The sequence below is a fragment of the Buceros rhinoceros genome, unplaced genomic scaffold (genome assembly GCF_000710305.1).
Source record: "Buceros rhinoceros silvestris isolate BGI_N320 unplaced genomic scaffold, ASM71030v1 scaffold213, whole genome shotgun sequence".
NCBI lineage: Eukaryota > Metazoa > Chordata > Aves > Bucerotiformes > Bucerotidae > Buceros > Buceros rhinoceros.
In genome coordinates, this window is record NW_010402753.1 from 1 (window position 1) to 15,586 (window position 15,586).

General features: G+C 37.4%; 1 protein-coding gene across 1 annotated transcript; it reads left to right on the forward strand.

Moving 5' to 3' along the window:
• Window positions 1–35: 35 nt before the first annotated feature.
• On the forward strand, window positions 36–14,988 carry WDR41 (WD repeat domain 41; the record flags this gene model as incomplete). Its single annotated transcript, XM_010132718.1, has 11 exons — window positions 36–83; window positions 1,704–1,835; window positions 2,198–2,260; window positions 2,706–2,817; window positions 4,093–4,155; window positions 5,357–5,467; window positions 6,729–6,913; window positions 9,575–9,696; window positions 10,665–10,753; window positions 12,755–12,888; window positions 14,836–14,988. Coding segments are annotated over 11 exons (1,212 nt in total), but the record flags the coding sequence as incomplete, so codon positions are not given.
• Window positions 14,989–15,586: the final 598 nt, after the last annotated feature.

The following is a 15,586-nucleotide window of genomic DNA, read 5'->3' on the forward strand; positions in this document are numbered from 1 at the left end:
CTCTATGGAAGTTTTCACAGCTTTTTTTTTTCAGGTTTGCATCTGCAGGAGATGATGGAATTGTATTTCTGTGGAATGCTCAGGTTAGCTTTCTTTTTGGGAGGTAGTTTGTGTGTTCTGGAGAGGGTAGAAGTTGGGGAGAGGAGTTAGAAATGTCTAGTAGCGAAAAAGCAGAGTAAATAAGAATTGCTGCAGAGCTACTGTTTGAAAATGTAAAAGAGGAGGGAGTCTGTCAATCTTTCTTACTCTGCAAAGTAGAGCTAGGCAAGTAGAAGTTGCGTGAACCTGAGAGAACACAAAGTTTTAAAAGGGAGAATGTTTTGGGAAGACAGTGATTTTTAGAAAGGCGTGAGATGAAACGATGATGTGAAAAGCAGAAGTGTGCATGAACTTGCGGATTTAATTATTCTTTTAAAATGCTTGGTATTTGTAAACACTGAAATGTTGACTAGTAGATCAACAAATACTTAGCAAGGTCTCAGTCCTGCCAAGATCATATATATACATAAGTTTAAAGAATATTTCAGTGGCTCTACTAGCAGTAGCTATTTGTAGTACAACTGATTAGACTAAATGGATAGCTAACACAAAATTGTATTGGGAAGACAGCAAAGTCAGCAGAAGTTTCAGCTCTGCGTGAAATGCTTAACAAGGACTTAATTGCTTACTGTGATAATCTTACAACTTTTGAGAACTGTACTAGAACTTTAGTTTTATACTGGAAATAGTGCTCTGTAAGAGTGATACTTACTGTTCTGCTCTTCTACTCTGTGTATCCATACCATTGACAAAATTAGAGAAGCAGTGAGCGTTAGACCTGTATTAAGGAGGACTAGTATACAAGTTAGATTTTTTTCAATAAGAAGTCTAAAAAGGAGACACATTGTGCTGTCTAAACTGTAAGTATCACATTCAAATTAAGGAAGAAAGAAATCTGACTGTAAATTTTTCAGAAACCTGAAAAAATTGTGACATTTATGATATGATTTTAAAATATGGAAGAAGGAACTTGAAGCTTTTCCTCTCTTTTGAGCAGTTTCAGTTAGTGCCTTGCTGTTGTTGAAAGCCTGTTACAATTCTATAATGTGGATGAGGAAATTGTTTTTGAATATTCAAAACCCTGTAAGTGAGCATATATACTCAGTGTACTGAGCAGTTTGTAAATAAGAAATTAATTTAGATATCCAGCTTAGGAACTGATTTCCATTCTGTAGGATTTTTATTATGTTTTTGTTAAAGCCAATCTTTGTAGTTTTAATCTAAAAGCTTAATTCTCAAGTGTAAAGAAGTTTACAGTTATAACTACCCTGTATTTTAATTGCAAGTTTAAAGTGCAAGTATGCTTCTTCATGTTTGCTTGAAGGTTTTTGCCATCTAAATTAAAATAAAATAAATTAAAATAAAATTAGTTCAATACAGAACTTAGTTCTTAAGGGCTTTTGAGAGGTTTTTTTACGCTTAGAGTAATTTTTATTATTTACTACTTTTATTTTTATACTTAACATGTTATTTAATTCTGGGTAAGATCTGGAACACTATTGAATGTAGTAAGAAGTAGATCTATGAATTACTTTAGAAAGGGCCATTTAAGGGCCAGGCTCTTAGAAATCATGTATTTCAGAAGTCATTTGGTATTTATTTCATATGCTACAGCAGGCATTTTCCAAATTTTACCCTTAGTTTTCTGTGTTTTTATTTTTCAGACTGGAGAAAAACTTCTTGAACTTCATGGACACTCACACAAAATTACAGCTATAGCATCATTTTCTTCATCAGATGCTTCTGAAGAAAAAAATCATTTTATTTTAACAGCATCAGCTGATAGAACAGTTATTGTATCCTTCGATCTGGATAGGATTTAAATTTCTGTGGGCTCTTTATGGTTTTTACTTTTCAAGGTACCATTGAGACAGGTTGCAGGTTGTTTAAATGTAATGGCTGATAATATCCAGTAGGGTTAATTGGGTTACACTAGGATTTTACTAATTATTGCTCACAAGCAGATGCAATCCTTGCTGCAAAAATGAATCCAGACCTTTATTAATATGTCATTTTTGCCAAATACTGAGAAGACAGTTGGGGATTAGAAGACTGAGTCTCTGCATATCTATTTTCCAATCTATCATTTAGTTACAAATGCAGCAGTTGTATTTATTATATATAAAAACCTTCCAGTTTCCTTAATGAATAAAGTCAGGTTTGGGACTGCACTAGTGGCAGAGAGGTTCAGAAAGTGTCGTGTTTCCATTCTACTGTAAAGGTAAGCCGAGGAAACCCTAGGTATGTCTGTTCTTTTGTTGTGTACAAGAATCTGTTATGTATGGTTCATGGGCCGTGTGGCCATGTGTGTTAAAGTGAACCACAGTGTTTGGTTTAAGAACAGGCTTATAATGAGTGGTCGAGAAGTGGGCACAATTCTTAATACGATTTTGGAACCTCTTTTTGTTACTGTGTTGGGAAAGGCAACCTACAGTGAAACTAGTTCTTGAATGTTAACAGTAGGAAAAACATTGCTGAAAAATCAGTTTTTTCATTGTTGATGGAAAAATGTAAAATATAATATGTAATTAAACCTGTATTTCTCAGGAAAGTGGCACCTTAATACCATATTTCATAGTACTTACAGCTTTATCAAGCTAAAGCTTTGTGGGGAAATTCCCTGTAGAACTTTTGCAGGGGACATATATCTGATTTTTGTTCTGCAGTGTTTGACAGTTCTTCAAAGACTGGATGTATGGTTGTCTGGAGGGAGTGATCTATGTGTTTGGAACCGAAAATTAGATCTCTTGTGTAAGACCAGTCATCTTACTGATGCAGGTAAAAATGTAAATGACTCATTATAGCTGTTAAAGTGCAAGTAAAATGGATCCGTATAATGATGCAAAACCAACTTGGAAAATTCTCTTTAATTCTAATGATAACATTATGTATTAGAGCCACTGCGTATTTTTTCAAATGTCAGACTTAATAGTTTCAGAATTAAGACTGCTTTTAATCTCCTGTGCTGTATAAATTTTAGAAATGTCAAATCTCAGTAACTATACATTAGTTTGGACTCTAGTGCTAGACCTTGGGTGCTGATTTATACATGTTTGCTGTAGCGTGGAGCAGATCCTTTGGCTGGCTCTGTCTGTGAATGAGTGGGAATTTTATCATTCCTAAGTAAAACTTTGTAGTAGTAGAGCAGTAAAGATTTCAAGTATCAGTACTTTTGATGTAAAATCTGCAGGTTTTGCTGGAAATAGAGTAAATGTAACCAGAGCTTGATGTGAATCTTGCTTTTCTATTAATAAGCTTATATTTTGTCCATGCAAAGAAAATTATTGTGTATTATTGCCATACTTCACAAAGTTACCTACAAAGCTGTGAATCAAATTTAAAGTTGGAAGCACTATTTTCCTTATTTTTGCCAGAGAATGGAGTAGAGGTAGGCAAAACTTTCTTTGAGGGTATTAATACTTCTCTTGCTTCAGTACAAAATATCATGCCAAATACCAGTTGGAAGTGGTGATGTAGTGCATAGTGTGAGGTGCCATTGGAATTTTTGTACAAGGGGTCAATGGGATGCCCAGCATGGGACATCTTTTCTCTCCTCATCTCTTGCTTCCTTTTCGGAGAAAGAGACCAATTGCTTATTCCTTGGGGAATTTTTCTTTTGAGGTGGCAGCACAGACTGAGGGAATTCTGTGTCGGAGGAAGGCAGAGAAACAATGAGCTGGATGTTTTATCTTATCCCTATTCTTCTGCTGGCTCTGCACAGTATTTTAGTATCATGTGGTAGTATCAGTATCTTAACTTCGGTACTGCATATGTTTAGCATCTCAATATTTAGGACATAAACATCTTATTGATTCTCAGCTTCACCTCAAGTTTGATGTTCAGAATTCTGGATTCAGGACCTCCTGATTTTACCTCCATCTGAGGTAATCTGTTCAATGCAATGCCATTTAACTTTCACTTTAGGCAACATGCTTCTATTTTGATAATAACTTATAATTGGATGGAACATTATGAAGAACTTTATTAATAGAAAACACAGCAAACTTAATTCCTCGTTCTCCTTAATTTCCTGTATTTTTGTTTTTTTCAAAGGTATCAGTGCTTTGGTTGAATTGCCTAAAAATTGTGTTGCAGCAGCTGTTGGCAAAGAGCTAAGTGAGTATGTTGCATTTCTGTTAAATGTTCATGTTCCTCTCTAACAGCTGCTTATCGGAGATGGGTGTAAAGAGCATGCTGCTGGGTTTATAGAGAAGAAGTAAATGGTGTTAGGATGTAATTAGCAACCTTTTTCCTTTATTTAACAAAGAGACAATACTAATCTCTTTCAGGAGTTTTGTTGAGATTTGCATGACAAACTTTTCTGTGTTCTTTGTTACTGCTATTACTGTTATAACTGCTTGTCCAGATCTGATTGTGTGATAAACATTTGTCCTTCTGGAGAAGGTCTGGAACTCATTGTCTGGGCTGACAGATACTACTAGGCTTCCCTAGAGTCTTCTTACCCCAAGATCAGGAGTGTGAGAGATCACCCATCTCATTACACTGACCAAAGTAATAATGAAACAATGCAATGGTTTCTGTTGCTTACTTGGAGATAGAGTTTTCTATTTATGCAAACTGTGAATCACTGGCTAGCTATCGGTGGAGAGTCTTCTAAATAAGAAATTTTTTTGTAAAATTACTGAAACATCAATTTGGAAAAAATTCCAGCAGAAAAAGTAGAGCACCGAATCAGCAAAACAGCGGACTTTGCTCAATATGATGAAACACTGAAATAACAATCTGGTATTATGATCTAAGAATTGGGAGCAAAGTAAAAATAGTCTTACTGTGTTTAGATATTGGCATTCAGTGTAAACTTCCATCTGAACTTTCCACAGATCTTTTGTAGTGCTTGTGAGATATCATAAAAGAAATTGCAAGACTGGTTAAAATAGTCATAATTCCTGGTGATCTTCATTGCTTTGCTAGAAAATATTGTATCCTTTTGAATAATAATTTTCAGTCAGATGAGCCTATTAGAAATATGTTTTGCTTTTATCTGTAAAGATGTCTAATACTTTTCAATTCTGCTTTCTGCAACTTCTGTGGTTGACTAATTCTCTGAGTTGCAGAATTACTAGGCTGAAATGTTTTATCCTATAGGTGCTGTACTAAGAGGCCTTAATTATAACACTGAAATATTGTATTCCCATTTTTTTGGAGTTATGAGTGGTCATAAGTGACTTTGCACATCTTGTACTGCCTCACTTAATGTTTTAGTTGGTATCTTTCTGAAAATGATGTGTTTTATTTAAGCATAGGTACAATTCTGAATGATGAAGCCTATTTAGACAATTCTTCACTCTCTTTGAAGTAATTTTTAGATTGATTGCATCTAGTGATGAATCTGAAGGTTGGAATGTCCTTGAAGTAAAACGCCTTGTTGATCATCAGGATAACATTTTGTCATTAGTCAGTTTCAATGGTAAGAGTTATATTGTAATAGTTTTGTTAATTTTTCAGCTATGGAGGTTTTATTGAGACCAAACTTTTAACTGTACTGAAACTTTATAATTAGTAGATACACCTTCCTGTGTAGCTGTAAAGGAAAATATAGTGGAAATAGGGTGCTGTGTTTATGGATTAACAGCGAAATGAAACCAGGCAGGTTACCATGTCAAAAAGGCATGACACGGGCAGTGTCATTTGATAGTGGAACTCTGCATCTTCTTCCTGTTGGGAAAGCTTAAAATGCTGTTTTTTCTTGTTCCTTTTGAATCTTAAAATGTAATCTAAAATGCCAAGTCCTTTGCAGTTGTAGTCCTAAGGTAACTGAAAGTTCTGGATGTGCTGATGTGGGCCTGCATACAGATCCATTATTTAGAGGCTCTGGAAGATGGTATGGTCTCTGCTAATCATTAGGGTGATACTGAGTTGCAGGTATCAACCCCTTCTACTTTGTTCTTACCTGTCTTTTTTATGGAGCACCACCAGACCCCAGGACAAGTTATTCCTGGTGTGATAGTGTATGTTTGTTCTTGGGCTTATTTGTGTCAGCTTCGCTGGCACAAAGAGACTGTGGTACTGAGGTAACAAGAAGCTGGAAAAAAGAAAATTTGGATTCTATGGTAGTTGTTTCTGAGGTTTCATGTTGCCATTATTTCCTCTGTTTTGATTAATAAGGGGAAGCGATATTTGGCTTGAAAAGACAATATGCTATCTGTGTTATTTGTTGAAGAAGTTCCTTTCCACATGTAATCAACAAATTCATGAGCAGCTTCTTCAGTCTTGCAATTAACTTACTCATTTGATTTGTGATGTGTTTCTATTATGGCAAAAATGTACTTTGCTCTGAGGGGTGCTGATACGCCTACTTCTAAAAGGAGTAGAAGTTTCATATGTAGGTAACAAATGAACTTCAAGTACTTGTGTGTACTTTTGATGCTGCTCCTTGCCTTTGCTATACCATACTGTACTGAGCCTGTGAATGTTCTTTCAAGTTTTAATTTTTTGCAAGAGATCTTGTCTCCTAATGCTTATCTGAGCTGTGCTAAGTTATCAGATATTTACTCAAAGGAAGAGGTTTTTGTCCAGCCAGTTAGATATACTGCTCATTTTACATAGCTTTAACTGAAAATGGGCTTTTGTAACTTTCTAGAGTTGTAACTTTTTATGAAATGGATTATTTTTTATATCGTGATATTTCAGTGTGTGGTTTCTGTGTTTTTTGTCCCCCCTCCCCCCAGATTTGACTTTTGTGACAGGTTCCTACGTGGGTGAGTTAATAGTTTGGGATGCACTTGACTGGACAAAGCAGGCATATGAATGCAATTTCTGGGACTCCTCTGTCCATCCAGATGTACAACCAGAAATAAAGTTATCCCAAAGCCCAAATGAAACTTCAGTTCAACACTTAACATGTGATGAGGAGGTAAAACTTTAAACAGAGTAAACTACTTGAAGTGAACTAGCATGACCTTATGACAGAAGGCCAAGTGCTTCATGTTTTCAGTTTGCTGATTTAAGTATGAGAGGCTTATTTAAAATGTGCACCGCTATTTTTATACAGTCAATGGTTTTTATGTAAAATTTTGATCATTGAGCTAGCTGAAGTTTATAGCATGTTGATAGTATGGGAAATAACATAATGGAATGTCACAACAGCATTTCTTTCTGACCAATGAAGATTTATTAGTTGTTTACAGTACCACTAGAGAGAAATAAACAGGAGGTGTGTGTTTTGATGGCATACATCTTTCATATCCTGTGGTTCTGGAAATGCAGTTTCCACAAGAATGCACCTCTTGAACAGTTACAGCTAAGGGTACTATGTAGTGAATTAAAGAATAGGCATATGTCTATGCTTATTGGTAAGTAAATATTGTTACTTACGTTCAGATAGGCTATACTGAATTGTAAAGAGCACAAATATGGGTCCAAAATCCAGTCTACGGTAATCATGTGTTGGAGATTGTCAAAGATTCTTGGGCAGAGTACTTGGGCAGAACCCAGTTATTGTTCAGGAAACACTGAAAATCCTCAGGTTATTTACCATTGTGAAATGTTACTGTTCGTAGCAAAAGAAAAAGATGTTTCACAGTTAGGCTACAGTGGGATTTTGTTTTGGGGTCTGTAGGACCGTTGCTGGGATATTATTAAGATAGAGATTTCTGAAAATGAAATCAGAGATATAAGCTATATGAAATAAAGCTGTGGAAAAGCCTGAGTGTAGGCTGACAGTCACCCAATGGATTTGTCTGTTTGAAAAAGCATTGCTAATACACTGGAGAGAGAAGCACTGTAGGGTGTGGGATGAAAGAGATGTAGTTGTCTCTAAAGGTGGGATTTCCACTGTTTTTGCTGGGGGTGCTTTCTTCAAGCTGATCCTGTTGAGGAGACATTCTATAATTTGGTTTCACTTTGATTGCCTGCCTGAAAGCTACTCAAGACGTGTTTTAATAGAGGGGAAGTTCAGAAGTAGTTAAAACGCTGCATGTGGAGTCTGAAGCTGTTGAGGGCTTTCTTCCATTCATGGTACTGAAGTAAACAAATTGCTGCGGAATTTTATTTATTGTGAGACTTCTGAATGAATGGAAGAAAAGGTCGTTCTAGTGTTAGCCCCTGAAACAGAAGGTGCCTTTAGAGTAGATCTGAATGTATGTAGAAAGCGGTGAAGAAATGTATTCCTGTAATGAATTACTTTGTTACCTGCTGTCTAAAAGCAGATCACGGTTCTTCATCTTAAAAACAACCAACCAACCACAAAATTGGTGTTTTCTCCATCAGCAGGCTTGGTAGTTGGTGGTTGGAGAAGATGTACTTGCCTAGTTTGACATGGAGCTTGTAGGCAAAACATCATTCAGAAACAAATGGGGTGGTAAAAGTTCAGCAATACTAGGAAACAGCGCTAATGAGTGCAATTGCTGTCCTGAGATATATGTGTGTTTTTAACTTGTCTGTTAAGTACAGCTCATGCTTCATTACCTATTATTTTCTTGGGGTTTGAGATGACCAGGGTTTTTCTGGGGTTTGTGGTGATCTGTGAGCTCTGAAGAGCATCTTTTGTAAAGCTGTAAGACTGTATGAAACTCAACAACCTGTCTCAAGATGAAAGACTGTAAGGGAGAAAAGGCTGAGATATAGGAGTGGAAGACCATTTAATCAAGCTTCACACAAAATTAGGAAAATAATAAAAATGGTCTCAGTGGGTTTTTTCTTTGATTTGGTAGAGCACTATCAGAAATCCAAGCTTTGTTTCAGAGCTATTGGAGGTCTCAAGACAGATGTGCATAAGAACCATCCCCTCCCAAACCCAAAACAAAATCCAGTGAAAACCTGGACAAAGAATTTTGAACAATGTCAAACACTGTTGAATATATATTTATAGGAAATCTTAGTCAAAGACACTGGGTTACCAGTTTTACACACTACACACCTGTTAACATTTTGTATATACCTGTGACTGTGCATGTCCATGTCCCGGACCAATCACCTGTAAACTGTTCGTGGCCTCTTAGGGCTGTGATGGTTATGAGATGGAATCCCTGCACTTTTCTGAAGAAGGGCATTGAAAGCAAAATGATTCCAGATCTTTAAAGTATTATGTAGTATTTTTCTCTGAGAGTTCTTTTTCCTACACTCAGTAGAGCCCAAGACCTCTTTGTGCAACTTCAGTTAAATGAAAAAAAAAGCTAAAAATGCAGAACAGCTTCCTGTTCTCAGTCTTTCTTGATAAAACAAGAGTTTGATGAAACACAATATTATTTTAGTGTAAGAACATAAATATCTAATTGCAGAAATGTGTGATTTGTTGGTATCCTTGGTTTCCACTTAGACTATAAAGTACAGGATGAAAATACAGAAATGAAACAACTCTTTACAGGAGGATATCTCTCACTTCCTTCAAAAACTCCTTTTTATTTTTATAACTTGCTGATTCCCTGTGTTTGGAATAAAGCAGTAACACGAGGATATAAATAAACTAGAAATAAGCAGGCTTGTTCACGTCATAGTGCTGCTGGAAATCCATTACACGCGGGGTGATCTTTGAGAATCTGTTTCTGTAAGTTGTTCCATTGAATTTTCTTTACAGTGTGTATTTGCTGCTGTTGGAAAAGGCATATACGTGTATAATCTTCAAATGAAGCGTGTGATTGCCTGCCAGAGGACTGCTCATGACTCTTCTGTATTGCACATAGAGAAGCTTCCAAACAGGTATGAGTCATGGTACATTTTGTTAATGCACTAAAGAAATGCAGAGCTTGTAAGGGTTGCTAGAGGGAGTCTGCAAAGCTACATCTAATTTTTAGGGCAGGAACTTGATCTTTAATTTGATCTGCTTTTATTAGATAGAACTTGTTGATCTGATTTTTTTTTTTAATGCATCATTGTAATGCAGTGTGAAACAACTATAATCCAATGTGCTTGGTGCACAGGCTAGGATTAAAATATCTTGGCTATTTTCAAAATCAGACTTGATAAAGGACTTTTGTCTACATTGCAAAAATACACTTAAGGGCATTTTCCTTCTATAAAGAAAAGGCCAGGTAATATTTTTCACTAAATTGTTTTCACTAAAGTCAATTTTTTAACAAAAAACCTCAACTTCCAGCCTTTGTTCATTAGTGCTGAATTTCTAGCTGGAACTTGTTTTGACAGCTGAGTTGGACAGTTTGCTATATACATAATCTGATAGTTGTATTGTTAGATCCCGTTACACTTTTGTTGAATGGAGCAAAAGTCTGTCAGAAGATAAAAATCAGGACCTTCATCTTGTAAATGCATGAACTGTTCTAAACATGTAATGAAAAGGAGTATCTTTTGTTATTTTTCCATAAGAAAAAATGTGGTTTTGCTTAATGAAACTAAGGTTACGGAAGCCAGTTAGTGGAACTCTATTTGCAGGGTCTAGACTTGTTTATTTTTTGTTTTATAGAGTGGTATACTTTTACAATGGAATTGAAAATGGGTATTTTTTTGACATGCATTTTGTATGTCCATCAGTTTGTCCTGCCACAAATGCACCTTTTTTGTATGGAACATCTGGATGTCCTGTTACATTTGAGAGTCCTAGAAAACTTGTGTAGAACCTGAGACACTTGCCATCCTTTTTATAGAAACATCCCAAGGTGACTTGTGCAGACAAGTATCCATGCTAGTGTTGTTTATCAACTTTTTTACAGGCAGCTGATCTCCTGTTCAGAAGATGGCAGTGTGCGCATTTGGGAGCTCCGTGAAAAGCAGCAGCAGCCAGCTGAACCAGTTCCTACAGGTTTGCTAGTAGTGAGGGGTAAAAAGCATTTAAACAGGATAGTGAGAAACCAAATAATCACTATAGAGGAATAGAGAGGCATACAGGTCTTGAACAGAAGACATTATTTCTTCTTACAACAAGCTAACAGTGGGTGTGGGAGGGAAAGTGAAGCAGATAAGGAGTGATGGTTTTACACTAGAAGAGGAGATTTTGACTAGGTATAAGGAAGAAGTTTTTTTATGATGAAGGTAGTGAAACACTGAAACAGGTTGCCCAGAGAAGATGTGGTTTCCGCATCCCTGGAAACATTCAAGGTCTGATTGGTTGAGGCTCTGAGCAACCTAATGTAGTAGAAGATGTCCCTGCTTATTGCAGGGGAGGTTGGACTAGATAACATTTAAAAGTCCCTTCCAACCCAAACTATTCTATGAATCTATGGTTCTAAAACACAAGCATACAAGCACTCCAAGATCGGATATGGGAAGTTAGAAGGTCCAGCTAAAGCAGTTCTGTGCCATAAAGCTTATTTAGAGTTTACAGTTGTATCAGCTGATTTAACAAAAATGACCTTTGGTGACAAACCTTGTTCCACTTCTCCTTGATCCGAATAGTGCTGGATATTCTACTATACAACAGTAAATAGCTGCAGGACCTTGTGAAGAAAGGTAAAGAGCAGCTTGCAGATGAGATTTTTCCACATCTCCTCATTGAACTTGGGATGACATTAGGACTCACTTTTTGAGGCTGTATCCAACCTTACTTACATACCAGCTCTGGGTGCCACAGTCCTTAGGGCTAGTCGCTAGTGTTTTAGAAAGCATTTTCCCAGAGTACAGACATTGCCTATGTAGTGCTTGCTGCTCTTTGACCAGCCCAGCAGCTTCCGTGGTCTTGGGCAAGTGTTCCGAACAATGTAATTAATATTACGAACAGGAAATAGTAATGAGCTGTTACTCTCTCAGGAATTTTTTTCTTTGTGCATAATTTTCTTGATGTATCTTGAATTCTTGGCAGTTCACCTGTTGATGGTAATCTTTGCAATATCATTGTGCTACCTGGATTGATTTAGAAACACTTTTTTCAGGACACTGTCTTCAGTATTGTTGGTGACTACGGATCTACACAGTTCTACTTCTTATTGTGACAAGTGGTTTTATATTGGAAATCTATAACTTTATAAATTTGTAACTGTGGCTGGAGATATTTGAAAAACCATATGCAATAATGACATGGATTACTGTTGATTTGCTTTATTTTCATTCTAAGGAATCCCCTGAGTAGTTGTTGATCTCTCCTGTTGTCTTCCTTGCACCAGGGCTGTAGTCTAGCACGCTTTGTTTTGTGTGCTGATGGGGCACAGGGAAGGCCAGGAAAAAATTCTGAACCACAATGTATACAGAACCCAATTCTCTTGCTTCTGTCAGTATTATTACAGTTCCACTGGAGGCTGTGGCACAGATGTGTATCTTCTTGATATCTGAATGGAACATGTGGACTACTATCCTTATATTCCAGTTTGCCTGCTATTTTTAAATGTAGAGGGGAGAGCCAGTGGGCAGCGTAAAAACAGGCAGCTTGGCACCAGAAACTTGCTTGTTACCTCTATGCCAGCACTTTAATGCTTTAGTGTAGGGCACACAGGGGGGAGACTGACACTTCATTTCTATCCTTTTTGCACAAGTAACACTTTAGGAGGACAGAGCAAAGGTGAAGAACTTTGTCCTGCATCTACCTTTGCTGTTCAGTTAGTTAATTGAGGCAGTCCTTGCTGGACCTGTATATTGTCTCATCCAGGAGGAATATTTGCTAAATTACATCTAGTAAGGGTGAAAGAGTAGCTAGGTTTCCTTCCCCTCTTTGAGATGAATAGTCCACATGTAGAAATGCTGTGCAGTACAATGCCTTTTGCCATGCAGACTGCCCTGCTTTTAGATTAAGTGACTCCTGTAGTTACCTCTTTAGCTAGAGGAAAGAAATTGCATTTCTGAATTTTGCCAAAATAAAAGATCTTTTTTCCAGGGTTTTTCAGCATGTGGGGATTTGGAAGGGCGAACAAGCAGGCAAACCAAGCTGCTAAGAAGATGCAGGAGAATACACCTATGTATATCTTGGAGCTGGTTGGTGATTTGATTGGTCATTCATCAGCTGTGCAGGTAGGTCAGCTTTAGTTTGAACTTTAGTGGATTTCACTTACTAATGTAATTTTGTCAGTGTTTGTTAAACAGCTGCAACTTTTCACTGTCTGGCTCTGGAGGCTGTGCAGTGTGAAAGCAGTAATACCTACTGACTTAAAGCTTTAATGAGAACTCAAAACACTCACTGATGCCTAAGGATTGTGTGTGCAAATATATACATACTTGCTACAGATAATCTGGTGGGGTATTGCGGTTTTTTTTACAGACTGTAGACAATATAGCTGGGAACTGTGTGTTTGTTCCAGATTTCATCTTAAGTTCACAATCTAAACAAGGGCTCATAAAAGCCAGAAAACTCTTAAGGCTCACAGAATAGAGGGCTAAGGGTGTCTTTTAATATTAGATCAGGTACCATTCCTGACGTAACAGGCAGTGCTGCTGTCTGCCTGATAGAGTATGTTTTTGTTTTAAATGGCATTTTCCCTCCACATCTTTTGGTGTTTAACGAATCTATTGGAGTAACAAGTAACTTTCTTACAGTGGACTGTTATACACATTCATGGCAGGAGGAGGAAGAAGGGCAAGTAGAGAGAAACGATATGATTCTGGAGTAGATTTGCTCACACATATTCCTGAGTCTACAGCTACTGCCAAAAGCTGAAAGCTTTTTGCTAATAGCTAAGGTGAACCTTACTGCTACAGGGATTTCTGCAAGGCTTTCTGTCTCTCTCTGCTATCTTTCTGGAAAAACTGTTGAAAGAGGCCTTATTATCAGAATGGAAAGTTGCTGTCTAAGAAAGAAAACATAGTGTGTAATTCAGCAAGAGGCACAGCACAGAAAGTGAGAAGCACATGCTGGGTCTTTGCTGGGAAGCTGCAGAGCCAAGAATTAACGGAGATGACAGTGGATGGTGGATTTCCTGCAATGTACTGCACATGGAAAATTCCGTGTGTGTGTTTTTTTTTTTTTTTTTTTTCCTAAAGATGTTACTATATTTTAGTTCTGGTTCAACCTCTGGTAACATTTTTGTTTTGTTTTGACAGGCAACAGTACAGGATTCTCCCCTTGGATCTTCCCAACTTAAGAACCTGAGTTTCCTAAACTCTAGGCAGACTGGAGCAGTTGAGGCTGGAAATGTTGAGTAGTGTTTAACTACTCAACTTAAGTGATGGTCAAAGATGTGGGCTTGTCCAGAGTATTTCTACTGGAACTGCGTGACTAGTAAGTAGCTGTTTTCAGAGCAGGTAGGGATGTAGAGGCTGTAGCACAGTCCTTGGCCTGAATGCTTCCCCTGGGCAGATCCCTTCAACAAGCTGAAGAGTCAGGACACTGCAAGCATGCCATAGTGGCATCACGTGACCTGATTCCATTGGCTGTTGTGTAGAATTGCAATTAGTGGCAAATTTTAGGCAGCCTTGTAGATGTCTCTGAAGTCAGGGATGACTTCATGACTTGTCAGCTCCCTTGCTCTTGGCAGAATCCCTCCTCTGGTGCTGTTCTTGCTGGCTGGCTTCCTTGGTGTGACCAGGAGTGCTGATGCCTGTCACAGTTGTTTACTCTTTGATTCTTTCAGGCCTGATGGTAGCCTGTGGTGTTGTGTGGAGAGGGGACAGTGTAACCAAGTGAACAGAACAGTGGCTTCTATTCCTAAGAAACCAGATCGGAGTTCATGCAAGTCACTCACTCTTCTCCTGCTGTCCTGGAACAAGTTTCTTAGCTTTCCTGTCCTTAAGGCTTGTACTGCTTTTCTTTCAGTGTGAAGTGCTTGATTAAGAGATGTTTTCATATAGGGACTTTGTGACATCTCAAACACGTAGAAATTATATTTTGTAATTTTGCATGCCTGTGTTCAAGCAGAACCACTTCAGACACATGTATTTGTTTAGTCCAGCTCTACATTGAACATTTAAGCAAGCTGACAATCTCACGTGAGCATCGTGGTAATAGTAATTGTTTCATTGCAGATGTTCCTGTACTTTGGTGAACTGAGAATGGCTACATGCTCTGCTGACCATCTCATTATTTTGTGGAAGGATGGTGAACGAGAATCTAGACTCCGCAGTTTAACGCTATTTCAAAAATTAGCGCAGAATGATGATTTGCAGCTCAGATTTTAAACTGCTTGTATATAGGCCACATATGTATAAATCTGATGTGTGATAAATGAGGTGAACGAAAGTCTGAGCTACCAGGAATGTCATTACCAGTAAGGTTTACACTTGATGTTTTATGTTACATTGGAAATTTTATTAGTTGCTACTACGCTCCTTGAAGGAGAATTTTGCATGTTGAAACTTACTTGGCTTACTCTGTCCACAGAAAGGGTGGTAATGATGATGATTCATTAAATAGTTTATAATATTACTCCTAATAATTAAAAATATGGGTGGATATAAAAATTAAGATTTGTGAGGGCCCTTAGATGGATCATAACTGAAGCAGCTGGGGTGTTCCAAAATGTTATGTACAGAAAGGAGGCACAGAAAAAAATCTGAGGCTTCTTACTTTGTGTAACTTACTACTTGAAGCTAAAATGTAGTCACTGATGGCTCAGATCTATGTATCTACAAAACCCCCAAAAGAAACAGTTTTCAAATAGGTTTTTTGCATTTTACATTTCTTGCAAGAAGTTACTATCCTGTACCAAGGAAAAGAGAAGAAAGAAAAGTAGACAATACTAGTTTGCCAGATTTTAATTTTTGGATAGGTATATCG